This window comes from Otolemur garnettii, unplaced genomic scaffold (genome assembly GCF_000181295.1).
Source record: "Otolemur garnettii isolate 467f Iridium unplaced genomic scaffold, OtoGar3 scaffold00027, whole genome shotgun sequence".
Lineage (NCBI taxonomy): Eukaryota > Metazoa > Chordata > Mammalia > Primates > Galagidae > Otolemur > Otolemur garnettii.
The window spans coordinates 4,125,582-4,153,510 of NW_003852422.1; the positions used below are offsets into that span (position 1 = coordinate 4,125,582).

A 27,929-nucleotide genomic window follows, 5' to 3' on the forward strand; every position below is an offset into this window, starting at 1 on the left:
GAGAAAGGGAGGAAGGGGGGAGAGAGAGAGAGAGAGAGAGAGAGAGAGAGAGAGAAAACGCTGAGAGCGCACTGCTGTTCTCTGCCCTTTTTGGCAGGCACCACAAATGTGCCGGAATGTGCGTTTTGCCGCCGTAGCCTGACTTGAGCTTCCATTACCTTCATATCTTACAAATTTCTCAAATTTATTTTTTAATTGAAATGATGCCATTTCACATCACACTCCAACTGAAGTTCTTTATGTACCTTCCCAAATTCAGCACTACCAAAAATGATACTTTGAAATCCCCAAACGAGGTACAATTAAGAAACAGCTCGGCTGAAGGCAGCATGAAAAACAACATGAACTTGGGCCTTCTTACTTAACAATATTTTCAGTTCTCCCAGGTCACATAAAACCGATAATAATTTCAGCTAAAATTAGGTAATACTATTTACTGGGTGGGGGGGACTACCCTTGTCAGAAAGACAAACAAAACTGCTTTTCTGTTCCATTTCCAAGATCTCACAAATAAAGGAGAAAACCATGAAGTCGTTTGTTGGTGCACGGAATGATCTCAGCATGGTCTGGTGTTATCTGCTCGTTTCCCCAGGGTGACCTGCTTCTTTCTACTTGTTTTGTTGAAAGTTATGTTATAAACCACACAGACTACTTGTCCTTGCTTCATGTACCAAAACAATTTTTTTATTAAAAAAAATCTTATTTGAACACCATAATATTAACTCAAATTTGCCTACAAAGAATACATTAAATGTACTTAAACAGCTGCTCTCAAAGACAGCAACATGGACTAGCTGTTCAAAGACAAAGCTGGCAACTGTCATGTTAGTTCAGGCGTTATTTCCCAATATGTATTGTTGTTATTTTTACTTTTTAAAATATCTGATTTTATCTGCCATATTTATGCTTAGTTTCTTTCTTATATTTAATGTATAATGCAAACCAAATCATTAAAATCATAATCAGTTTCAGTTTCAATCCAAGAAAGGAAAACAAAACATGAAGCAAATACATTGTTGTAAAATATGCATTAAAGTTTTTCAATTATAATGTTAGAACATGTAAGTTTGTTTCAGGACTAAAATATACACAAAGTAAACAAGCAAAAGAAAACATAAAGTGGTATTAAAATATTTTTCTTTCTGATGATTTACATTTCCTGACAACTCACAAAATAAAGTATATTTTTAAAAGGGCAAATTTGATTACCATAAACCAGTTCAAACATGAATAAAAAGAATATCTCCAAGCACAACAACAGTATTGCAAAGGAATTATTTAGTTTTTCTTGAGGGTAAGGCAAAGAATCAATACAACAGCTATTAAAATCACACAATCTCCTGATTGTTAATTCTAATTGGCAAAATCTCATGCTGTGAAATTTGAAAATTCCATATGCAGTCAGACTGTTATTCATAAACCTTAAGATGATTCTCCAAACTGGAGTAAATGGTATGAAATGCTTCTTTTTCCACTTTAGTTATATAAAACGTTTTTCTTCCATATGAAATTGCTTTTCTGTTTCATACTTCTACATAGTGAAGCCTAAATATATGATAAATTCATTAATAATCTCATAAAACCATCTTCATGTATCAGCCAATACTGTAGGTAATGACTAATTCGGAGGCGAGGGTGTTACGGACACTAATGAAAGGCTGTGGAGCAGCATTTAATTTTAGAAATAAAAGAGAGTGTTGGGGAAGCCTGTCACTTAGCTGTCACCCATGGGTTTAAGGGTGAGCAGTGAAGAAGTCACAGAGGCAGCTTGGAGGTTATGAGCCTACAAAAACCAGGTTTACTGAATGAAAAGCAATAGTATAACAGAGCCTTTGGTGTGTTCCCTGAGAAGGACTGTTTCAACTACTGTGTTATTAGTATGAGCCCTTCTTGGTTAAGAGGAAAGAAAAGAAAAGAAATAATAATAGAACTGTTAGAAATCAAGAGAACAGAGGCATATAAAAAATTATACTCATCTGACAGTGACATTTGTGAAAAAAATTTAACACTATTGTAAATAAATCAGAGGAAAGTGAAATCTATGAAAAATACTTCATACTGTCAAGAGATTTTAGATTATGATTAGGGAATTTTTATTTTTTCAATTTTAGAATTTTAGTTGCCATATGTTAAAATGGCACTTCAGCTGTGAGAGTAGGTTCTAGGCATGTATGCTTCCCTTCTGAGAAGCAGAACTCTTTTTAGTTTCTAAAGCAGCACAATAAACGCATAAACTATGAGGAAGGGAAAAACAAAAACCCAGCAGACCCTGCTGAAATAAGCAAACGTGTACAGATGAAGACGATCTAAAACGTATTTATAGGACAAACTGCAAGGCCTTCTAGTCTAACAGACTTTTTATTATAGCATTAGAATTTTCATTACATATTTTGCCAAAATAAAGTCCACCCCCTACTTTAAAAAATTTTGAATATATGGGAACAGTTTTAGTTTCAATTCACACTTAACGTCTAGGGTCTTACAGGCAAGGAAACAAATTTCAACAACCTCATTTAGGTTAAAAAATCATAATCTCCTTTCACCTGTCAATTACTAATTACTAATATTATAAATGGTCAACTAAGTACTAGAAACTGTAACTATATTCAAGAAAGCGAATGCACAGAAAGAGTTCTACCCACTGCGGGCTGTTCCAGGTAAACCAGAGATTACATTTCTGTCACAGAAATACAGGTGGAAATAAAGCAAAAAACACGGCACGGTCATCATTTTTACCGGCATTCTGCATTTAGAAAATGAATTCATGGTTCTAGGCACTGAGGCTTCCTCCTTGCATACATTTGAACCCTGGTGTGCCACTCAAACTGTTTCTTTGAAGCTCCTTTAAAACTAAACATAGGCTTTCCCCACTTCTCTGCTAATTACATACTTTTTTGTTAAAGAAGCAAGCCCTTTATTGCTCATAATTCCAGCTATCACTTGCTGGGGCATCTTCTCGGATCAATAGCACATAGTTAAGTGGAAGAAAAGGCTAAATGTGATTGCTGTTTGCAAAGCAAGAATTAACTTTTAGTTTTTACGTGCGTTCTTGGGCTCTGTATTAAAATATAAAATTCAAGTCACAGGTTCAGAGTAGCTATACCTTCAATTTTCTGGATCAAGTTAAACATCTGTCATTTAAAAAATCCAGAATACTGGCACAGGTTATTGTAAAATCTGGTGTGCATCCTGCAGTGTTACACGTCCCATTGCTGGTGGCCATACATCTTTGGTGGCAAAACAACATTGGTTGTAGCACCATAAAAATCAATGAATATTAACCTTTTCTGACACTTTGTGCATGGACACTTTATCAATTGCTGTCAGGTGATAGAACAGTCAGTGATGAACTGTATTTCTCAGCTAAGGAATCCAGAACAAATTAGAAATCAATGTAGATTAACAGCTTTTTTTAAATAAAAAAAATTACCAATAGATTTTATTTCCTTTAAAAAGAAAATGGAAGCTACTGAGCTTCCTTGTGAGTCGGTCCCTTTGGTAGGACATAAACACCGAGTGGCACTCTGACCAAAAGAGCCAGGCGTTACTCTCCTCTCTACAGCTCCACTGTGTAATTGTGCGGTTACACATAACCCGCTTTCAAAATTCAGGTAACTTGCTCATGAGAAGGGGGAGATGGCACAGCAGTGCAATATCCTATCCTATTTCTGTTAGCAACCTGCAGTCTTCCAGATGACACATGAAGACACCTAACATAATTTTATAAAGATTCCAAGAGGAAAGCTGTTTGGCAGAATGAGAGGGCAACCATGGCTTGGGACAATCTCCATAAAGTTACTGTAATCGCACTTCTTCACCAGAAATCCACGTAGCCCCTGGTCCTTGCCCTGGGATCCTGGTCCATGTGGGTGCACCCAGCACTTGGCCAGAGAATGGACTGCAGGTTTGGAGCTCTGACTCATGCACGAAGGACTCCAGCCTACTCCTTCATGGGGAATGTTCTGGTTCTCCCAAAACATCAGTTTTTAGCTTTGCAGCTGGGGCAAAATTTCACTGGCCAACTTGTGAAGTAGGTCCAAAGCCAAACTATCTCTTAATATGTCAAATTTGGTAATGGAATAGCAAACTCTAACTCAATTTGCAGTGTCTCTTATCAGTACATTGACTTCCCTGCCTTAGGAATGACAAAAACTGTGTTTTCACAGTCCAGTTCCCCTAAAAAATATTGTGAAATTTCAATAGGGCAGCAATTCAGACACATAACTCACTCCTCAGATAGAAAATAAATGCCTTACACCCAAGTAGCCGCTGTCAGTAAGAGAACTGCCAAGTGCTAAAGACTTCATTAACATATCAGCCTAAGAAAAATCAGAATTCCTAGGAAAGTAATAATACACTACTTTTGGGGTTATAAATTTAAGAAATTGATTTTTTTGGTAGCAATAACTCTAATGAATCCATTTTCCAATAAATATTAACTGTTAGGCCCGATGATGTTAAAGGTGAACAGCTTTGGAAGTAGAATTTAAAAACATATTAAAAAAATAGACATTGCAATAGGATCTAATATGTATTCATCCTCAAAAAGAAGTAGGTTCTTAAAAGATGCTGGAGAGACAAAAACCACAGATGTAACCCAAATACATTAATAAGTATCTGGTGTCACACTTGAGGCTTGCTGGGTGAAAGCGAGATTTCCACTTGGGAAAGAAATGCACCACATGTGTCTTGGGCAGACAAACATGTGGCCGGAGTCACCCAGTAACTTCATATACTACTTAAAGAAGGAAGAATTTAAATGTTTAACCCATTTAATGCCATTCTGAGCAACTTTGATTTATTATAATCCTATTTATCATTGAAATACTATATGCAAATAATTGCTTGGGATCCATTAGAGCACTTTGTGTGTGTTTGAGCACATTCATTTTTGTTTTTCCCTCCATGCCTGGAATATCATTTGATCCCTCAGTCAATAGACCATTGGTGGGAAAACCACTAACCCCCGCTGTGAAAGCGGCCCACGTGGAGCAGGTATGCAAGCCCCTCCCACCGCATGGCCCCAAGGGCAGAGGAGGAGAGAGCAAGGGGCAGGGATGTAGGGGAGGGTGGCAACGCTGCAGGGACTTCAGATACCCTCAAATAGCTGGGCAGAAAATTCAGCACATAGATAGCAAGCGGTGAGCGCAAGCCCTTTGTAATCATGGGTACCCCACAGAAACCAGCGAGTGACAGTTTTGTGAAAACTGTTCCGAGAGGAAAGGCCTGTCCCAAGTGGTTACAGGAGGGTCTGAGGGATGGTGACAGTGCCTGGGACTCTCCACCTCCCAGCCTGATTTAATCGCAGGGATCCAGTGGCAGTCCATCACCTTCTCCTAACCTTCCTTGGGTCACCCTGAGCTACAGAAGGGTATGATTGTGCAAATGTTTTGAAAGAAAGCAAGCTCATTTTGTGTGCATGCTTCAGGTAACCCAATTCAGAAACAAACAACAAAAGAAAATTGAGCAGTACACTCAAGGAATGAGAGCTTCCTTCCCCGCCCCCCGCCCCGGCCAGCTGCTCAGTTGTCAGTATGGCAGAGGCAGGTCAGCTGAAGTGAACAGAGGGACCCAGGTAAGGAGGGAGCAACTGAGTACCTTGTGCAGCAGACAAGAAGACAGAAACTTACTTAATGTTCTCTCACGACAGCCGTGTTATTCCTTCAGTGTTTTTTAGGAAACAGAGGCAAAGGAAAGCTAACCATCTCACAAAGGCACAAAACTAGCAAGCGACACAAATCTGACCACGCTGCCCTGGCAGCAACTCTCACTGGGTCCCCTCAACGCACCTTTACACTGGCCCTGCTGCCTCCTGCTCCTCACTGGAGGCTCCTCTCCCTCCAGCTCACCAAGACTGTTCCCAGCTGCCTCTACCAGCATGGACCGTCCCAGCTGATTCTTCCACACCTGAGCTGGATGACCGTCCCAGGGCAGACCCTTCCATGCCCAGGCTCCACCTGGCTTCTCACGGTGGCACTGGTCCATGTCTCCTGTCACAGGCTCAGGCTACAACAAGCTCCACAAAAGGTCACATCCACACGTGTTCCATCTACAAGTTGATCCTAGTGCTGAACAAGTAAACTCAAAACTTTCTTCTAATCTTCAAAATCTCACGCCAAAGTTAGTGACTTAACTGGCCAATACTATGAAAGACACTGCAACAGAGACTTTATCTATAGCTTAATTAACTAATCCTCATGATATCTGTGACCAGCTACCACACATGCAGAAGCTAAGGCTGACAGGTGTGTTGTGTGATGCTTCCTGAGTTCACACAGCAAGGAAGTGTCAGAGATGTGTCTGGGCACATCTCTCCTCAAGACAATTAATTGTTCTTTCCACTAGACCACAACACACCAGCAATTTGGATATACCTGGAGAAGAGGGGGCCTGTTTCCTTAATTTCTATTATTGAGGTCTTCAGAATGGTTTTAGTATAATTAGTTGCTTTTTCTTTGGATTACAGAAAGCAAAATATGAAATGTACAAAATACAGAAATGTTGCCTCTAATATTTGTGAATCCCAAGCTTCTTATACCTGGGCTTCATCACAGATTATCTTCACCCTTCTGGGTCTCTGCCAATCAGTAAATATGGGTATGTCACTGTTTCGATGTAGTGACAACTAACGGAGTCAAAACAGCTTTGCATATGCTTTATTTGTTTGGTTCTCTTGTTTGGTTTTTTTTTTTGCAGTTTTTGGCCAGGGCCGGGTTTGAACCTACAACCTCCTTTGAGCCACAGGTGCCGCCCAGTATACACTTTAAAATACCTATTCAGATCTGACTTCTACAAGAAATCAATTTGAGATAAGTTTTATATATTAGGAGTAAAGTTTTTTGTGGGAAAACTAATTATATTAACTTTGTGTTGGTCCTATGTGTTGCAAATATCTCTCCTAATGGACTGTGAAACTTTTGTTTACTTCCACCCTTTCTATTCTGTTTTTAATGCCTTATGTAACCCTGAGTTTATTTAAATATTGTGAAGTTGTCTCCAACATCACCTGACTATGTAAAAATCTAAAATAAAAATGCAATTTACAGGAATATTTTTAGAAAAAAGATATAATGCCTATTTTTAATTATTTGATATCTATTTCTTTTCTCTTCCACACTTCAATTATTTAATGTCTACCATTGATAAATAAAAGATTCAAAAATACAATTAATTGTTTATACTAGTTCCTCATTGGTCTTCCGATATCAGATTATTATTGAGCTACTGAGCATGATCATATATAAAAAAAACTACATGTTACTTAATACTTTGCTTCTAAACAGAAACATCATTGTGATCATCTGCCAATATTGAAGATCTAATTAAAATAAGGCAGATACATTTTCTCATAATTTCATTCTAATATTTCAATATATCTACTTCCAAGAATCCAGATTTTAGAATAGAAAAAAATGCAAAAGGCAAGTGGAATGCAACAGTTTAAGATTTCAGGTATACATGTTTATTTAGATAAATGAATACATATTACAAGCAAGAAATTTTGTCCTAAAGTAATACACAGGTAAATATTATAACACATTTGCCTTTGGAATTTTAAGATGCCTTATTAACTATCTCTTTGGATGAAGGGTATCCTCACACCTTAGACTGTGTCTTACTCTGCAATGCCAACTCTATCTCTAGGCTCTCAATGATAGGTTTTCTCTGCTTGTGTTTTTTTAACTAGCCAAAGGCAGGAGAGTGCACTGTCTTCAGTAGGGCAACCTACAACCTCTCCCTACTTGCATGGTGCAAACACAGGCAAGTTCCTTTGTGAACTGATCATTTTCTAGAGGTCATTCAGACCATAATTTCAGGCCCTAGCCACCATCCTGATGGTCCTTCTTAGGAAATTGGACCCAGTGGGAACGTTTTCTCTCTCTGCTTAGTCTTTGGGTCAGCATTTTCCTTCCCTTGTAGTTCTTAATTCCCTTAAGTGGCAATTATTTAAGACACAGTTAGAGAAGGTGCAATCTACATTCATCCAATAAAACCTAAATATTAAAAAGGACAGAAAAATTCAGCATGGTTACTAAGGATAAATGGGACAGCATTTAGCATTTGAAAGGTACCAATGAAGGGGATGACTAAATGGATAAAATAAAAAAAAATGGTTGGAAGTAAGAAAAAAAAGAATTAAGAAAAACTGAAAGGGCATACTACGCGCCAAAGAGACAGACTGTCTTAATTGTAAATGGTTAATATCATAGTCAGCATTAAGAAATAGGTGGAAAGATCACTCTAATAAATAATACATGGAATTTCACCCAAAGGCAGCATATATAGAAAGTCTAAATTTTAGATTTTTTAATCAGCATGTGATAAAAATTTGATGAGTAAAGTGGTCCAAAATACACACTCTTTACATAGCAACCTATTCATGCAAAAAGCATGATGCTTGGGGATGAGATCACTCAATGTGCGGAAAGACACATTAGGAATATTATGATGACGGCCTGGACATAATAAATAAGTTAAAGGTTCTAAAAGAAGTCAAAAGAGAAATGTAAGAATTATGAATTTTATGTGGCTTTTGTCATAAGCATATGACAAAACTACTGGAGTAAAAAGAAGGTAATGAATTAAAAACTGACAACCTACTCATGCAACACAGCAGCAAGGTCCCGAGGATGATGAGTGTGATGCAGATAATAATCGTACACCATGATATGTGAGCTGTGGGTTCTGTGTCATATCCTGCTTCTAGTCTAGCAAATACGATTTTTATTAGATACCCTATCTTATCCCAGGGTTTATGTATGTATGTGTGTGTGATAAATATATACATACAGACACACACAGAGGGTGCAAAAAATGTATACACATTTTAAGAAAGGAAAACAACTGTATTAAAATTGTAACGCTCAAGTCACATTTGACTTGTGCAATTATAAGAGGTGCTCAAACATGACTTGTATGCATCTTTATTAATGGTATATATTGAGTATTATAACTTTAATGAAGTTTTTTCCTTTCTTACAACGTGTATATACTTTTTGTCATCCTCTCTAAGCAGATTAATACATGAAATTGTACCAATTGATTCAAATTCAAATATATAAATAAATTTTTAAAATTTGATATTCAGAATTTGGTTTTCTATTTAACAAATCACCTGCTTGATGCATCAAAAAATAGTATTTTGCCAAGAAAATCCAACATGTGATGTGTATAAAACATGGCAGACACATTTAAAACTTCTTGGTTTAAAGTGGGTTTTCATACATAAAACTGAATTTATTCCATTAGGATCACTTTTAAGGTCTTAATTCTCACAATTATGAAAGATCTCATCCCTGTAATAAATCCTTTATTCTGTATCACTCAGAGTGGCTCTGCTTCTATGGCTGAGCCCTGACTGACAAAACACTTCTAGCTGGTGACATTTAATCCAGCAGCACACATAATACTGTCAATTATCTAGCATAAAATAGTAGCATAATAGAGGTTATCCTGAAGCCAAAGGCTGGTTTCAATCTCTGGTACTAGTTTTTAGGTTTCGGTCAGTTATTTTACCTTATTTTTAAAATCTTATCATTAAATTAAAAATAATAGTAGCATAAGGTTGTTTTGAAAATTAAATAAGGAAGTACACTAAAAACAGCCTGATATCTGGCAAATAGTGAGTGCTTGAGTAAAATATTTATCATATATGACATGGTCAATTACTTAGAATACAATGAAATTAACTCAGCGCTACTTTCTAGATCTTTCTTACACGCTCAATCATAGAAAGCAGAGGGTTGTGGAAGCCCTCCCCGATGCCCTACAGACACAGGCCGTCTCGGCAGCGTGCCTTCCCAGACTACCTTTGACAGCTTCCTTGTAGACCTCATACCACAGGAGCAAAATGTCCAAAATCTGGTGATAATCCAGCATGTCTGAACACAGAACTAGTTATAAATTCTCTTACAAAATTAATTTCTAGTGAAGTTATAACTTTATTTCGCAACATTCTAAGAAGCAGAATATAAATTTTATGAAGTCAAAGAAGTTTACAAAATCTTTCTCACCAAGTTTAAAAATTACTAATTCAGCTTCTCAATGATGTAATTCAGAAATTATCAGATAAAGTAAGATGGTTTTTATTAATAACTTGGAAATTAATAATAAAGAAATTTTAGATCATCCCATTTCTGCAATGGATGGGGAACGTCCTGCTCTGATTAAAGGGTAAATCCTATGCCATCAGGATTATTGTCTCTCAATTTTCCAGAATTCTATGGCACAGATTTTAAATAAAGATTCATACTGGAGACAAAGATCCTGCCTGTGGCTTAGCAATAGAAGCAAGCACTGGAACACTGCAGGACACTTACGGGACTTCTACACGCTCCGGAGGAAGCAGCAGTGGAGTGAGAGTCGCAGGGTCCGACTCCATGGTGTGGAGCCCAGACTCATGAGGGGCAGATGCTGAGCGTGCACACGCCAGGTGGAGAATGACTAAATACAGATACCCAGATAAAGGGCCTGCATCAATTAACACGTTATATTTCAGGTCTATCCCAAAATCTTTAGGCCAAACATTCAATTTTTTCTGTACTATGATGATAAAACCTTGTTTCCTACCCTTTCAGTGAAAATGACTATGCACATTTATGTAATAGCTGAATATCTTGACATCTTAATGCCTAGAAGATGAACACACCCAAATTGATCCTGCCATAAATAATAAAAATACATAGCCCTGGATTTCAAATGTCTTTGTTGATGCAAAAACGATATTAAAAAAATTGTTATGTTCAAAATGAACATAAAACATCTTAAAAATGTCTAATAAATTTACTTAGATGCAGATAGAGAAAATGGAGTGAAAGAAAGAAAATATATTAAGTGTTTTAACAGAATTATATCTAAAACCAAAATTGCTTCTTTGACTGAGTTCTAGCTCATGGCAAAAGATTCATGATCTTGTAGCATACACCACAAAAAAAAGTCTTTTCATTATATACAGGGAGAAAAGGCCCAATATATGCACGAAGATGACACATTAAGAAAACATGAAAATGCAACAAAAAGAATCCCCAAGTGTTATTCAACTTCTTTTAAATGGCCGTCTTGTTTTTTTTCTCTTCCGTTTTTAGCATGTTACCATATGTGCTGTACAATCCAACTTTCAACCCGATGCCCCCAACTATTCAGTGACCCTCCAGTCCTTCCAGCCTACAGCCTCTCTCACTTTTCTGGTTACTCATTTTTACTAAATCTAGTCCTCTTCAACTTGCCTTTGGGTACTTCAGATTAATTATCTTCATGTGCACTTGACTTGGACAAGTTACAGCTACATCTCCATCCCTGCAGCAAATACTCCTTTAAAGAGCATGAATACTTAAAAATTAAAAGAATTTATTACAATTAAATGTGCACAAGAAGCACATTCTATTTGATCCTTGATTTAAGTAAAAATCTTGCTCTGTCTGAATAACAAGGATAATCTAATAAAACCGAATCCTATCAATGGTTTATTTATAGAGCACCAAGGAGCATGGTGGTTCAATGTTGACTGAACACAATAAATGTCAATAGACTCAATAAATATTTTGTTACTAACATAAAGAATGTTAAAATATGACACTGAACTACCTGATAAGTGAGAAAGGTTATGAGTCTAATGTCTTTTTAAATAATAAAAACTGAGGTAAAACCAACTATGACAACTACCAAATAATAAAACTTGAGAGAACTATTTGGGCATTTTCACACCTGTCATTTTATACTACCAAGTTCTTTAAAGCAAACAGTCTACTTATTAGAAACAGTCTTATTTCAAATCAAGAGGATAGGGTTTATTAACTTAACATTTATGTAAACATGAATATGCAAGATGTGCCAACAATCTAGCTCACCTATGTTACTATAAAATACAGTTTGAAGTATCAACTCTTGTCATTCAAGAGCAGCACCTACTGGCATAACTAAAAAGAACATAGAAGATATAGACTAATTTCAGTTCTATATTTCACTCATTAAATACTTACGGAGAACTGAACATGCACCAGGCACTATCTTAAACACTTGGCAAATATTAGCTTATTAATGACTCCAAGACATGTATCACTAACAGAGATGAATCTATACAAAGTTTACTCCAAGATGCAGAAGGATCTAACACGCAGTTTGAAATGCAGTTTTGCCTGCTATCCAAACCTATCCCTAGCCGACATCTGGAAGGAAACTGTAATTCATCCTGAGAGAGAACAGGCAAAGAACATGAAGGAAATCCTGAAAAGTAGTCTCCCCAAAAGAATATTCTCCCAATAAAGAAAAAGAATTAAATTTTATATTTCATGCCATGTGATTAATCTGTGCTGCTTGCAAAAGAATTTGCCTTTTCCTTTACAAACAGGAAATCATTTATGCTAGGTTTTTATTTTAAGCATGCACTAAAATCATAATTTTTAACAAGAAGAAAGACTGACTCCTTGCCAATCACCCTGACATACTACTCAACAAAAGGCACTAATGGCTGTGAGGAGCGTGCACGTGCCTGAGCAGAGCCTCCTGAGAAGGATGGAGGCCACCATCAAAAGCACCACTTCACCTGGTCAGGGCTGCACTCTGCTCTGCTGCAGGAAAAGCTGTCAGGGGGTTTCAGTGACGACTTTGCAGTGATGAATTTTCATCTGTTAAAAGAATGTATCTAAGTGTTTTTAATCTTTCTCAGAAAAAATGGAAATGGTAAGAAAGTGTAAGCATATCTGTAAGTTCAAGGTTTTTCTTGATACTTTTCCCCCAATAAATTCCTTTTGCAAATTTGCTCAAATGACTTACACATTTCAATGCTGACTAGCATGTACCATGTAACAGCTATCTGATTTATCTAATTTCAGACGGCCAAGTCAACTCCAATGGTAATACAGTTTTTGTATAAACTTCAACATTTCTACTTATCCCTTCTCATCACAGGTACACCTGGAATGACCCCTTACCAACCGAGACGCCTGTTAGTATCCTCCACTATGGATATGTGTGGAAAATAGAACAAAGACAGGAGTATGTAATTGTTTTTTAATATTTGTAATTTTAAAAAATTGTGATTAAACTAGACACAAGATAAAATTTACCATCTTAATCAATTTTAAGTATAAAGTTCAGCAGTGTGAAATACCTTCCCATTGTCATTCCAGAACTTTTTCATCTTACAATACTGCAACTCTCTACCATTAAACAACTCCCCATTCCCCTCTACCCAGCCTCTGGCAACCACAGCTTCTATTTTCTTTCTCTACGACTCTAGCTACTCCAGGTATTTCCTGTATGAGTGGAATTACAGTATAATTATAATTATCAATAGAAGCCAGCCTTTTGCTACCTGCTTACTGCCCTTGGCACACTGCTGTCCAGGTTTATCCAGGTCATAGCACATGCCAGAAATTCCCTCCTTTTTAAGGCTCAGTAATATTCCACTGTTGATATATACCAAATTTTGCTTATCCATTCTTTTACTGAAGAACATTTGGGCTGCTTCCACTTTTAACTATTGTTAATAATGCTGCTATGAAAATGGATGTACAAATATCTCTCTGAGACCCTGCTTTCCATTCTCTTGGATACACACCCTGACGTGGGACTACAGGGTCACACAATAATTCTTTGATTTTTTGAAATGCTGCCATTGTGTTGCCAGAGAGCTTGTTTACATCCCCTCCAAAGTGCTTAAGGGTCCCAATGTCCGTATTCCCACCAACACTTGCAGTTTTCTGTAGTTTTTGTGCAAAGTATATTTCGCAGGTAATAAAAAATATAATGAATGCAAAATACTAACTGGAGAGCGCTGTCTGTCAGGATGGCACAGCTCACCAGAGCAGAATCATATCATGAGCAAAAAGTGAGAACATTTTACTACTGAATAGTACAAAGAATAAAAAAATAATAATTTTGGTGGACACTGCATTCTGAAGGTAAACATGCATATCTCATTTTATTTACCCGTAAGTTTTTAATGGATAACTGGTTATGACCAACATCAGGCACAGTGAGCTCCACTGCTTTGGAAAGGTGTTCTGAAGAAAGAAAAGCCAGTGACAAATGCGACAAATCCTTGATGAGTTAAATCAGATCACAGAGTAATGAAGAGAGACGGGACATGTGACACTGAAGGAAAGTACACATAGCCAACTATGGCATTTTAAATATAAAATTTAAAGCCCAAAGTTTCATATTCTCTTTATAGAGATCTTTAACGTCCTTAGTTAGATACACTCCCAGATATTTCATCTTCTTTGGCACTATTGTAAAAGGAATAGCGTCCTTGATTGTTTTTTCCCCTTGACTATTGTTGGTATATATAAAGGCTACAGATTTGTGAGTGTTAATTTTGTATCCTGAGACGTTGCTGTATTCCTTGATCACTTCTAGGAGTTTTGTAGTTGATTCCCTGTACTCAGTACTACTGTGAAACCAGATTATAATCACTCACACTTGCATATGAAAAATGAAACACAACTATAGACTAGAAGAAGCAAGGGGAGAAAGAGGGAAAGGAAGGGGGTGGTGGGTCGATAGAGGGAGGGTTGGTAGGGGGACCACACCTATGGAGCATCTTGCAAGTACAAGCCGGATCTATCAGGTGTAGAACACAAATGTCTTAATGCTGTAACTGGGTAAGTGAGGTGAAGGCTATGTTGATAAGGAGGATGTAAGCACTCCAATTGGTACAAATAACACATTGAATCCCATAATGGCATAAAAGTATTCATGATCTATGTACAAATGACTTAATAATAAATAAATAAATAAATAAAAATTTAAAGCCCATGTGTACTAAATTTTAGAAACTGTTACGGCAATACAGAGTAAAGAAATTGATCCAAAGAAATACTGCTAATGTTTCAACCAAAATGCAAGGGCAACTCAATGGAGAAAGGACAGCACTTTAAAAAAATGTTGCTCCAAAAAATAAGACACTTTTGTGCAAGAAAAAAAGAACTTTGATTTACACCTTCTATGTAATATAAAATATGACTCAAAATGGATCATAGACCTAAGTGTAATATGTAAAAGTATAAAGCTTCTAGAAGAGAATATATGAGTTATTCTTTGTCATTTAAGTTAGGCAAACAGTGTTTAGATACTATATAAACAGCATAAACCATAAAAAAATTAATAAATTGGAACTTCATATTACAAACTTCTGCCTATGAAAGATAAGAGACTAACTGGGAGAAAATATATGCAAATCTTGTGTCAAAAATAAAAAAATTCACACAAAACTCAACCCAAAGAAAAACGGAACACAATATTTCAATAGACCAATATGCAGATGTCAAATAAGCACAGGAATTGATGCTTATAATACTAAGTGAAACTATGAGATACCACTAAGTGCCTAATACAATGTTGTAAAAAAATTAACTGACTATGCCAAGTGCTGGTGGGGATGTGGAGCATCAGGCACACAGAGCCACTGCTGGGAAAACAGCTACATAGTTTTCCTCCAAAGTTAAACACTCACAGTTCATATAGGCCAGGTGCTTCATTTCTAGGTATAACCCATGAAAAATGAGACCTTACATTATAGCATCCTCATTCATAACTGCTAGGAAGAATAAATAACCTAGATGTGCATTGACTTTGTCTAAAGAGGAATGTTGTTGAGCCCCGTGTTTCCATCCTTCCAAATGGTTTGCTGGCCATTTGCCTATCATCTTTGGGGAAAGGCTATTCTGTGCCTTTCCCATTTTAAATTAGATTATTTGCCTGCTATGGTTGAGTGGTAAGTGTGCGTTGTTTATTCTGGATACAAGTCCTTTCTGAGAGAGATTTACAAATATTTTCTCCCATTTCATAGGTTTTCCTTTCATCTGTTGGATGGTGTCTTTTGAAGCACAAAGGTTTTAAATTTTGATGAAGTTCAATTTATCTAGTTTTTTTTTTTTTCGTTTGTCATTTGCACTTTTGGTGTTACCTTCAAGAAACAACTGCTTAACTTAAGGTCACAAAGTCTTATTTGCATGCTTCCTTTGAAAGGTTTTACTGTTTTAGTCCTCATATTTAGGGCTGAGATAATTTATGCAGATAGATGGACAGAGAATAGCATGCACGCTCACTGGACACCATGAGCCCCTGCACCTCCATGTGAGTCAGCAGAGGAGGCTGGGTATGCAGGTGTGCAGGGGCAGTGAGCCCACAGTGCACACACTCTACTTTATAGATACAATTCTGCAATTTAAGAAGTCACCGTTCTCAGAGAAAACAAAAGAGGACCCTAGAGTATGTTATGACACCAGAAAACTAAGACAGCCATAGGAGGGTAGGCCACATGTAAGGGCACAGGCGCCCACCTGGAAGCAGACAGTGGCCAAACCTGGAGTGGTCTGAGCCAGAAAGTAACAATGGCTTTGAATTGTAAACCACAGAATAAAATAAGTCCATACTGATGGCTATCCATATGATCTAAAAGTATCTACCCAAGATACATACTGATGGGAAACAGTAAGTGTACAGCAGAGAAGTCTGGACCCCCTGCCTACTCCCTGGGTCCAGGTTAACATCTTCAGTCATAATGCACAACGTGCTCCCAGAACTTCTTGGTACCAGAGGATAATTTCTTGCAAGATAATTTTTCCATGAACTGGGGATGGGTGTGGAGGTGGGGTTCAGGATGATTCAAGTACATTGCATTAAGTGCACTTTATTTCTATTATTATTACATTCCAATATATAATGAAATCATTACACAGAGCACTATAATGCAGAATCAGTGAGAGCCCTGAGCATGTTTTCCTACAACTAGATGGCCCCATCCTACATTTGCAGCCTCTCCCCAGCATTACCATCACTGCATCAGCTCTGCCTCAGACCACCAGGCATTAGATTCTCACAGGGAGCATGACTCAGATCCTAATAGGGCTGGCACTCCTATGAGAATCTAATGCTTCTGCTGATCAGAGGGAGGCAGAGCTCAGGTGATGATGCCAGCGATGGGAACTGCTGTAAATACAGACAAAGCTTTGCTTGCCCACCCACCACTCATCTTCTGCTGTGCAGCCTGGTTCCTAACAGGCCACAGACTGATACTGGTCCAGGGCCTGAGGGTTGGGGACTGCAGCCTTACATGACACACATATCTTCCTGAGTTTTCTTTTCTTTTCTTTTTTTTTAGAGATCACTTTATTACCCTCAGTAGAATGCTGTGGCATCACAGCTCACAGCAACCTCCAACTCTTGGGCTTAGGTGATTCTCTTGCCTCAGCCTCCCGAGTAGCTGGAACTACAGGCATCTGCCATAGTGCCCCGCTATTTCTGTTGCAGTTTGGCTGAGGCTGAGTTCAAACCTGCCACCCTTGGTATATGGGGCCAGTGCCGCCCCTGGAGTTTTCTTTCATAGCCTCAATCATCAAATCGTAAATAAATATTAGACTTACCTAATCCATATTATTTTTTAAAGGGTCAGAGTCATGAAAGAATAAAAACCTATCATGGATCAGAAAAGAATAAAAATTGATGACAACTAAAGAGAATGTGGGTTCCTGGACTGAATTCTGGGAATGAAAAAGGTGTGAGTGGAAAAAGGGACAAACTCTGAATAACACAGTATTGAAAATAGCATTATACCAATCCAAATTTCTTTGGTTTTCATAATTGTAGCGTGGTTAGTTTAATGCTAAAATTTGGAGAAGGTGGGTGAAAAATATATGGGATCTCTCTATACTGTAACTTTTCCATAAGTTTAAAGGTATTGAAAATAAAAACTTAAAAGAAACAAAGTAAATTTGTTAAATGATAGTCTTACTACAAACAGAAATGACTAAAACTGCAAAAGAGTAATAATGTGTATTATTTCATATTCTGAACTAAATTTCAAAGCTAATTAAACAATATATCTAAATTTTTCTAATAATTTGGAAAACTTATATGCTATTCTTCAATAAATGGTTTCAAATGAAGCAGAAATCTAGTTACGCAGTATTAGAAATAGGACTTCGTCAACACTTACTTGGTTTCCCTCACCTAAAACTGCCTTTCAGTTGAGGTCAAAGTATGTGTGTAAATTTTTTAAACATATATTGAATTAAACAGTTGATAAAAGGTCTATGAAGTAAAAACCACATCAATTACCTGATAAAATCATACTGCCCCCACTATAACTTTCCATAATCAATTTTTTCCCTTAAAATTTTGATAAATGAAGTTGTCAAGGGGGATAAGATCATAATCGTGATTCCTTTAAAAAAATTTTTTTTGAACTATTTTAACTTTCAGAATCCAGTTTGTGAATGCTGCAACTGTTGTCCTGATAAGATCACAGCTGTGCCCAGTGATGAGGCGATGAGCCACCTGTACCCTGTGACCTTGCTGCCGCAGGAAGGGGCCTCGGGAAGGGCTTATGCCGGACCCAGTGATTCAGGTGGATCATGCTTGGCCAGGCCTTGAACGAAAGAAGAGAACATAGTTTTTCCCTAGAAAAAATTTAAACATTACTTCAAAAATTTTCTTTAAGATCCTGTAAGTAGATGATGAGCCTGAGTTGTATGACAGCCTGGGATCTATCAAAAATAATGACTTTTTTTAGGTTTCTTTTTTCTTTTTTTTTAGTTTTTTCATTGTTGGGGATTCACTGAGGGTACAAGAAACCAGGTTACACTGATTGCATTTGTTAGGTGAAGTCTCTCTTATAATTGTGTCTTGCCCCTAAAAGGTGTGTCACACACCACGATCTCCACTCCCATCCATCCTTCCCTCTCTCTGCTCTTCCCTTCTCCTACCCCCTCCCTTCTTCCCTCTCTTTGCTATTCCTTTCACCCACCCACCCCCTCCTTCTCTCTTTCTCTCTGCTCTGCCCTTCCCCGTCCCCCACCTACCACCATGTACTAGGTCCTCTATCAGGGACCTACTAATTGTTCTCATATCAAGATTAAGTACATGTGGATTTCCATAAATTTCAGATTATCTATAGCCAATCCCATTAGGTATTACTAAGAAAAGCTGTGTTTTACTTGTGTACTCTGACTTTATTTTAAATGTTGTAACTGCCATTAAGGAATTCACAGAGCATTAAAATATATACTAGAAAGTTTTTTCTTTTTTCAGGAGGATGTTTTAAATAAAGTTTTAAAAATATGAGGAATAATGGATGACATGTAAAGAAGAGAAGTAATGCAAATAAATTGTTTCAGTGATAAAAGTTTCTACTCTGAAAGGTGTTAAATAGACCTTTTTTGGCCCTAATTTTAGTACATACTCAGAATGCCACACTAATATATGTATGACTGCTAACATACACACATAGGTATGTGTGTTGTTATGAAATCAGTACTCTTAATAGCAATGTGAAATAAATATAAGAGATCACATCTGTCTTTTCCTTCTATGTTGCTACTATTGAAATAGGAATAATGAAATCTAATACTTTTTCCTTTTGAAGAAAATCTTAACATCAGTAATAACTTTCTAAAGCCCACACTCAGGCCTGGCGCAGTGGCTCACACCTGTAATCCTAGCACTCTGGGAGGCCGAGGCAGGGGGATTGCCTGAGCTCACAGGTTCAAAAATAGTCGGGCATTGTGATGGACGCCTGTAGTCCCAGCTGAGATAAGAAAATTGTTTGAGTCCAAGAGTTTCAGGTTGCTGTGAGCTATGATGCCACAGTACTCTACCAAGGGTGATAAAGTGAGACTCTGTCTCAAAAAAATCTATAAAATAAAGTCCACACTGAGGCTTCTGCATTCGACTCCATTCACCCATCTGTCTGCATAGCAGGCTCTGTACGAGGCAGCAGGGCACAACCATGAGAACCTACCACAGTGTTTGTAAATTATTAGATCCTTCTACATCCTGACACATGTGTTCAGACAACTGGAAATTTTGAAACTCCAAGCTTTCAGGGTTTCCCTCCTAAGAATTTCATCCAGCCATTGACTGTTTTAAAGCTCCTGTAAATATGGGATTATGTATTTGGAAGTTTGAAGTTGCTGTGAGCTGTGACAGCAAGGCACTCTAAAGAGGACGATATAGTGAGACTCTGTCTCAAAAAAAAAAAAAAGTTAACTTGGGAATGATACCTAGCAAAGAGATTTGTTTTGAGGATTTAATGACTTAGTGAAAAGTTTTGCACAGAAATCAAAACTACCCTTTCTTTTCCTTTCTTTGACATTGAAAAGGCAAAATGTGACAATGTTAAGAATTGAGTTCATCATTCTACTTACTACTAATCACTTAAAATAAGAAACCATACCTACCTAGAAACCACCGGACTACTCTAGACCAGTGGTTCTCAACCTGTGGGTCACGACCCACAGGAACTATATTAAGGGGTCACAGCATTAGGAAAGTTGAGAACTACTGCTCTAGACCCGTCAGGATCACCCTCTTTTGTAGCAATGTGGGAAGGAAGGGGTAGAAGTGTGGCCAAACAGGCAGGGTGAACGCTTCCCGGCACTACTCCACAGTGTGTGCAGATAAAGGAAGTTTTTGTACAAATTAAAGAAAATGTAGAAAGAATATATTTATTCTTAAACAGATTAAATGTTGAAATTTTTAAGTGTATAATAAGAATGTTTTGAAAAAACAATTTCAGTGTATTATTCAATAAAAGAGAAATGGTAATCTGTTTAAAGGTCTGCTTAACTTCTCAGTAAATAGCACATTTACCGATAAACGTCCACAAATGAGATTTTCCTGGATACCAATTATATTATTGAAAAAAATGTAGGCTGATGAAGAATGTTGCTTTGATATTATTCACCCAGTAACTACAAAGTACATACACTAGTTCCTTCTAAACTTAGGAACTCCAACTGGGAGGAGAGTGAGGGAGAGAGTGAAGAGAAATACCAGCTACCAAAATACCAGATTCACTGAGCCATAATGGACATTGAGGACACTGCTACAGCAGAAGGTGCCAGAGGATTTAGACAGGAGTTTGAAAGGACAAAGGCATTTAAAAGCAGTTAAGAAAAATAGTAAATTAACCCAGAGATGATGTCTGAGGTTAAAGAATCAAATTGTTAAACTGTTAATTATTTTAGGAAGTCTTTTGTTAGTGGTGAAGTATCAGGAGATTGGAAAACAAGGAATCCAGTCTGAAGGTTAAAAAGAAAGAGGGGAGAGGCTGAAAATTATAGACCTGTAAGTCTAACATCTATATTAGGAAATAAATTTGAGATGATACTTATGGATGAGCCTAATGATACATCTGGAGAAGTACAATTTAATAGGAGTGAGTCAGCATGGATTTACCAAAGGCAATCATGTCAGAAAAAATTTGTTCCTTTTTAGGTTGAAGTAATAATTGGTCTATGTAAGGGAGAACCAATGAGAAATTGTCAGGATTTTCTGAGGTTTTTGGACCTTTTCATAAAATGAATTATTGTATAAAATGTCATGACATGTGTCAGAGGATCCAACTAACAAAAGGGGATGAAAGCAACTGGGTTAAAAATAGAGGGCCACGGAGGGCTGAGGAGAAGACGACCTTCCACAGGCTCTAGGCATTGGAACACTGACGCTGCTAATTAACGACAAAGCAAATCCTTTCTATCAGGAAATTTGAACATTTTGCTAAATAAGAGGGAATGGTTAAGACAAAAGACTATAGTTGTTCTACCTTAACTGCAATAGAATAAGTAAATGGGCTCAGGGTTGATTATGAAATTTCATATGATATATGAATACATAGTACAGATATATGTTATAAAGAATACAAAAGTCGGGTATGCAATGAAAATCTTAATTTGTGAAGTGAGTATGGTAAATTTGTGTGCTATCAGTGCAAGCAATAATTTAATGTACATTTTAAGTGGCTGATTCTTAATATATAAAAACTAATTAAAATAAAATCAATTTAAATATAATACAAAAGTATGACAGTAGAAAAACAAAGAAAAATTGAGAAAAACACCGTATCATCATTTAACGCTCAACTTTCCCCTAAGAGAAAACACCATTTTGTCATTACTTTTAGAAAAGATACAAAGATGTGCTACATTTAAAGTCTCAGCTTCTCGTAAATATGAAATAACTAAGGCAATCTCACAGCTTTGACGCAGTACTTACATGCTTGCTTAGAAAATAACCATTCTACTCCCAGATGTTTTAGTGAACATTTATTCAGAAGCAATGGGCATTACTTCAATCGCGAACAGGACCTTTAAGCTGCAAAGGCCCAAATGTAAATCTGTCACTTGAAATTGATGAGAAAAATCATCTTCTTAGGCACAATCAGTCCAGACTCAGCAAGCCCCCTCAGCCCTCTCCTCTGGCCATTTCTATCTTCATCCCAGCCTGGGGACCCCTGCTGAAGGGTTTTGTTCACATCGATCTAAGACAAACTGCTGAAAAATACCACACAGACCGGTACACTAAAAGGCACTTGTGTCGCAAACAGATACGTCTTCAACCCTTTCTCAAAGTACAGTGATTGACTAGGTATAAAGCTGACTCACAGATATCAGAGATGGTAGAATACAATGGCTAAAACCATAGCAATTTTTGAGAGCAAATGGATTTCACTAAATAGATGAAAAAATATAATGTACAATGACATACTTATGACCACTTTTCCTTTGATGTCAGTTTTGTGGGGACTAACATTATTATCAAACACCATATTGGGTGTGGAGTATGAACCTGTATGAACCTCTTTAGAAATCAGGAGGGGGAAGTGTTGAAACAAAAGAGGACACACATAAGAGTGCACAACTCACAGGGGAGAGTTTGATGGATTTTCTCCAAATGACACTGGGATTAAAACCCAGAAAGTCACTAGCACCACTGTGCCTCACACCAGTGACTGATGTCCACAAGGAAGACACCCTCTGACTTCTAACATTATATATCAGTTTTATCTGCTTTTATAGTTAATATAAATAGAATAATAGAGAATGTACTTGTCTGTGGTTGGCTTAATTCATCTAATGATAAGACGGTGAGATTGAATCAATGATGCCGCTGTAGTTGGAATTCATTTGTTCTCACTCAGGTAGAGTAACCCATTATAGAAATATACAACCTTTATACATTCTACTTGATGGACATTTGGGTAGTTTTGACTATGATGAATGTATCATTAATTACATAAAGTACAAAAACTAAAGTGAAAATTTTTCATCTAAAAGAATTAAACTCTCCCAGAAGATGAAGAAACAGAATGCAGGAAGCTGAGTGTGATACTAATGTGAGACACAGAACTATGGCTAGCTATGCTGCTAACGACACAAAAAATCCATAATTATAAGGGATATATGCATATTCTTTATCACATATGTGTATAAACTGTTCTTAGTATCTATCGATGTGTCTTCAAAATATTTAAATCCATAATTAACAAAATTTTAAAAAGAGCCAAACCCAGAATCATAGTAGGAAATGTCAATATGGCTCCCTTAGTAGTTGATAGAATAAGCATTAAAAAAAAAAAAATCAATAAACATGGAGAGGACCTGAGTAACAAAGTACACAAACTCGAAGGAGTAACTGACACACAGGGACACAGATGAGCACCAAACACACTCGTACTTACATAACTTGCCAGTGTGTCCCGAACATTTACCAAAACTCTCCGTTTGCGGGACCATAAGGAGAACCTACGCATATTTCAAAGGATTCAAATAATTCAGATTACGTTGTACAAACAGAGTAAACTTAAGCTAGATATTGATTTCTGTTTCCATTTCAAAAGTTAATATAAAGATAACTAAAAAAAATACTAAAGTGCTTGGAAATTAAACATTACATTTCTAAATAATCCATGGTTTAAAAAAATAAATAAATCACATTTGCATTCTGAATAAGGGCTACAACTAAAATTAGAACTCACATACAGTCTGGAGTGGGAGATGGAAAGTGATACTCAAATCATTTTCTAGTTGCCGAAAAGGATTAAGAAAAAAATACAATTAATCACTGAGTTCTGCTCCAGAGAGGCAACTCCGAGCAGCTGTGGGTCTGAGTGTCCACGCATTGGGCAGCACCACAGCACCGTCTCCATAGCCACCTTAAGAGAGCAGAAACTGAGGCCCCAGGAGTTAGTTTCCAAAGACAGGGAGGGACAGGGCAGGCTGGCACCAGAGCCTGTCTTCCCCACCGGCCATGCCCACGGAAGCCCAGAGCAGCAGCACCTGCAGGGACTGAGTTCAAGGACAAGGAGCCTGGAGCTCAGAGATGGCCAGACATGCCACCCTACAAGGCAGCACAAGGGACTTGAATCAGTACCCAGTTTTGTGGAAACTGCATTATCATATCACCCACACAAGGGCAGCTACACACCAGTGTGGAGACTCCAAGGGAACGGCACAACCACAGAAACCCTCTCTGCAGAAATGAAGCAAATACAAATAAAAGATCTCACTTTAGTGTATAAATTTCCAAATATTTTCTCAACCAAACTGCACTTAGAGCCTTTCTCCACTGTGGCTGTCAGATGCTTTCCTTCTGATGGCACCTGATACACGCACCTGGTGCAGCTGAATCAGGCCTGCGAGCTGACCGAGGACTGCGGGCATTTCAAATCAACCTTTTACTAAAAGAACTACGTAACACATGCCACTGAATTTGGGGTCAGGAAATTCTCATCCTGCTTTTATTGTTTCCAGCAGAAAACGTAGCCAAAAGCATCCTTCAGGGCCGCACCCAGCCGCCGAGGGGTTTTCCACCACTGCTTGTCATTTTATGCCACGTCCATCAGAGTTCCTCACCTGTGGCATCTGAAACGACCACCCCCAACACGTAATGAGAACAGCAACAATTTCACTAAAATATTACTGGAAATGCATCACAGAGGACTTAGAATTACAAGGTTAAAAAGAAGTCAGTCCAAAAAGGTTCGCCTTTTTAAGGTTTTATCTGAATGAGCTAAATGTAATCTCAGTGAAATACTCCTGAGGAGCAATACTGCGCCACCTGGGGAGAACAGAGGCAACCCCCCTTCACAGCACCCGAACTTCGTACAGGAAAATACGTAGGGATGCTAGGACTTAGGTAGCACGATGTTCCTAGCAGAATTATAAAAATATTAAAGAGGAAACTAGGACTGCAGTTTTAGACAGGACTGTAAGTCAGCCTCACACACTTACCTAGGGGAACTAGGAAGATTTTTCTTGCAATTTGTTTTTGGTCACTGACGAGATCTCACAAGGTATCACCAAGTTACATCCAGCATCCCCGGTACAGTGAGGAGGCAGCAAGGCAACCTGCTGTCACTGGGCAGGGCGACCAAGTCAGGTGTTTCTAGGGTCTGCAATTACCTCCCCTCCCCCTTCTCAGGCACCTGTTTCCTTCGGAACTTAGAGATACTTTATCTTGGGAAAGTCAGTGCTTGGTGTCTAACGGTACGTGGAAGGGGAAGTGAACACATGTGCCTCAGCCCTGCACCCACAGAAGGCAGCGCGCGGCCACCTGGGAGAACAGCTCGGCTGACAACCCACTGCCGATTCAGCTCCTGGTGCTCGGTGGCTTTCTGGCATCTGTATCATCATGTATTCATATTTATGAAGAACCAATGGAGGATATTTCAACTTGACTTTATCTGTTTTTCTGAACTAAAGCTGATAAACTATCTAGTTCAAAACCTTTACAGTGACTACCTCACCGAAAGGGAAAGAGCAGAGACCTCTGTTTGTGTTTGTTTTCCAAATAAACAAAAATGGGTTTATTTGTCCATTATTTAAATAAGCTGATCACATGAACATAAATTGAGAAATCTGAAAGAACACATCAGCAAAAACACAATAATAACCTTTCATCTATACATTGTCAAGTACATTAGAGTATTGTTCTAACTTAAAGTACTCATCAAGTTCTATTTCCTTTAGAGTAGGTATAATGCAAGCAAATAGTGCTTAAATGTGGAGTCTTATATTTCTGGAGTAATTTCCCATGACTTTCAAACCTATTATCCCAATCCCCACCACCGCTACCACTGCCAACAACCCCTCTGTGTTGCGTATGATGGGCACATGAAATGTTCTGGGCTAATGGTTTCACAGCCATTACCTTTTTTAATTCTCACAATGACCCTATTAGATAAGGACTCTCACACAGACAGCACAGATGAGAGCTCTGAGGCTTGGTGAGGTCAGCCTGCCTGAGGTCACGTGGCCAATGAGAGGAGAGGTAGAGTTTAAAAGTAGCTCTAACTGGTCCCAAAGCATCTGCCCAAGGCCCAGCCATACTCAGCTGGCAGTACTCAAATACAGCACAGCTTGGCCTGGATCTTGGAACACTTCTCCACATTTACTCCAGGATAAGCACCTCCTCAAATAGGTCCCCATACCCCTAGCCCATCATTTTGCTTTTCTTCATAATAAGAATTCAACACTAAGGAACACTGGTTAATTAAACAAACTGCTGGGCAAGAGAGGAGCAGGCCTGCCTTACCGTGCAGCTGTCACTCCACTTCTGATGCCTGTGATCGAGGGGCCAGTCATCATCTGCACTTCCCCTACCTGGTGACAGGCTCCCCGAATTTCTGGGAAATGGGTGCTACTGTGCAACCCCAAGTTGCCTAACTTACTCTCCTTGGTCACAAGGCCACATTCTTTTTAGGAATTTACTGGTAAAGGGACAGGGCATAACATTTTAGATCACAAATATTTTTTGAAAAACAAAAACACAAATTTTACCAATTAGTCAAAATATGAAGCTCAAACAGCTACTCTCATTTCAGTTCAACAATGTTTCAAATATTTGTTATTATTAACTTTGCTCTCCTAGGAAAATGACTTTCTCGGATTTGCTTTTTTGATAGAATACAGTTGGAAAGGCCCGTTTTCACAGTTGAATGGGATAAGACTAGAAGGTACTTTTGTGTAGGTCTTAAGGCAGATACTATCACATACTCTGCTCCGTTAAAATAAATGATGGCAACATAAATATAGTATTTATAACTGCTGTGATCAAGTAAATTAAATCCTGCTAAGCACAGCAAACACTGTGTAACGTCTCAGCTCCTTACCAGCGTGTAGATAAGCCAGGTCAGGGTTTTCGATGTCAGGGTGCTGCTCTTTCAGATGGTTTCTAAATTCCACAGGGACGTTGGTCCCATAGTCACATTTGGGGCAGTTGTACATCTTGACCCCTTCATGTTTGCCCGTATGTAAAATGTGTTTCCGGATATTCTCAGCACAGTTTGATCTGCCAAATAAAAAAGAAAAGTAAATCTAATTAAGGTCACATCAATGGCATTACCCCACAGACGCCAACACAGACGTATCAGCTAACACTTGTGTAGTTCCTTCCACATGTTGGGTACTCTTCTGAATGCTGTGCTCAGATGATAATTAACTCACGGAGTACAGTAACATTATCAGGCTGGCAGTTTTTATACCTACTGTTAACTTCTAAGTTGGTCTTTTATGTTAGCAATTCATTTCTATGTAGGACTGGAAACAGAAAAATCCCAAGTTCTATAATTTTAATATCAAATTATTCTGGCACCACTTGAGGGCAGTGAAGAATTTGCTCATCCTTGAGAAAACACCTGCCACCACTGAGGAGTGGTACAAAAAGAAAACATGCCACCTCCACTGAATTTAGAGCATTCAGGAAAGAAAGATGCATTTGCTTTAAGTTCTGTCAAGTGAGATGCTTCTAAGGACAACTCCAAAACAGGTTGAATACAGAAGTGCAGCCCCAGTGCTAACTGTGGGCAGTATGTTAGCGCCAGTTAGTGAGTTCTCTGTGACAGGGAGGCCTTCACAGGAAGGGAGTGGACAATAGAACCCACGGCATACACGTCACATACCAAACTGCTGTTGAAACAGGTGTGAGTTCCTTTCTTTGTTTTCCTGCAGAATTAGATATGCAAGGCCTGAAATAATCAGAAAAGTGTCAAAGGGATGATGCCCTTTGTTGCAAACTATTCTGCTACTTCTGCTGGCCCTGAAAGCACCTGTGCACCCAAGACTGCACACCTGGACCCTCTGAACACACAAGACTGCACACCTGGACCCTCTGAACACACAAGACTGCACACCTGGACCCTCTGAACA

At 38.1% G+C, this 27,929-nt stretch overlaps 1 protein-coding gene across 1 annotated transcript in view; it reads right to left on the reverse strand.

Moving 5' to 3' along the window:
* ZNF407 (zinc finger protein 407) overlaps positions 1 to 27,929 on the reverse strand; it is a 431,185-nt gene that overhangs the window by 112,667 nt on the left and 290,589 nt on the right. Inside the window, exon 8 of the mRNA XM_003788395.3 lies at positions 26,894 to 27,072. Coding sequence (XP_003788443.1) covers positions 26,894 to 27,072 — 179 coding nt within the window. The remainder of the gene's footprint in view (positions 1 to 26,893; positions 27,073 to 27,929) is intronic.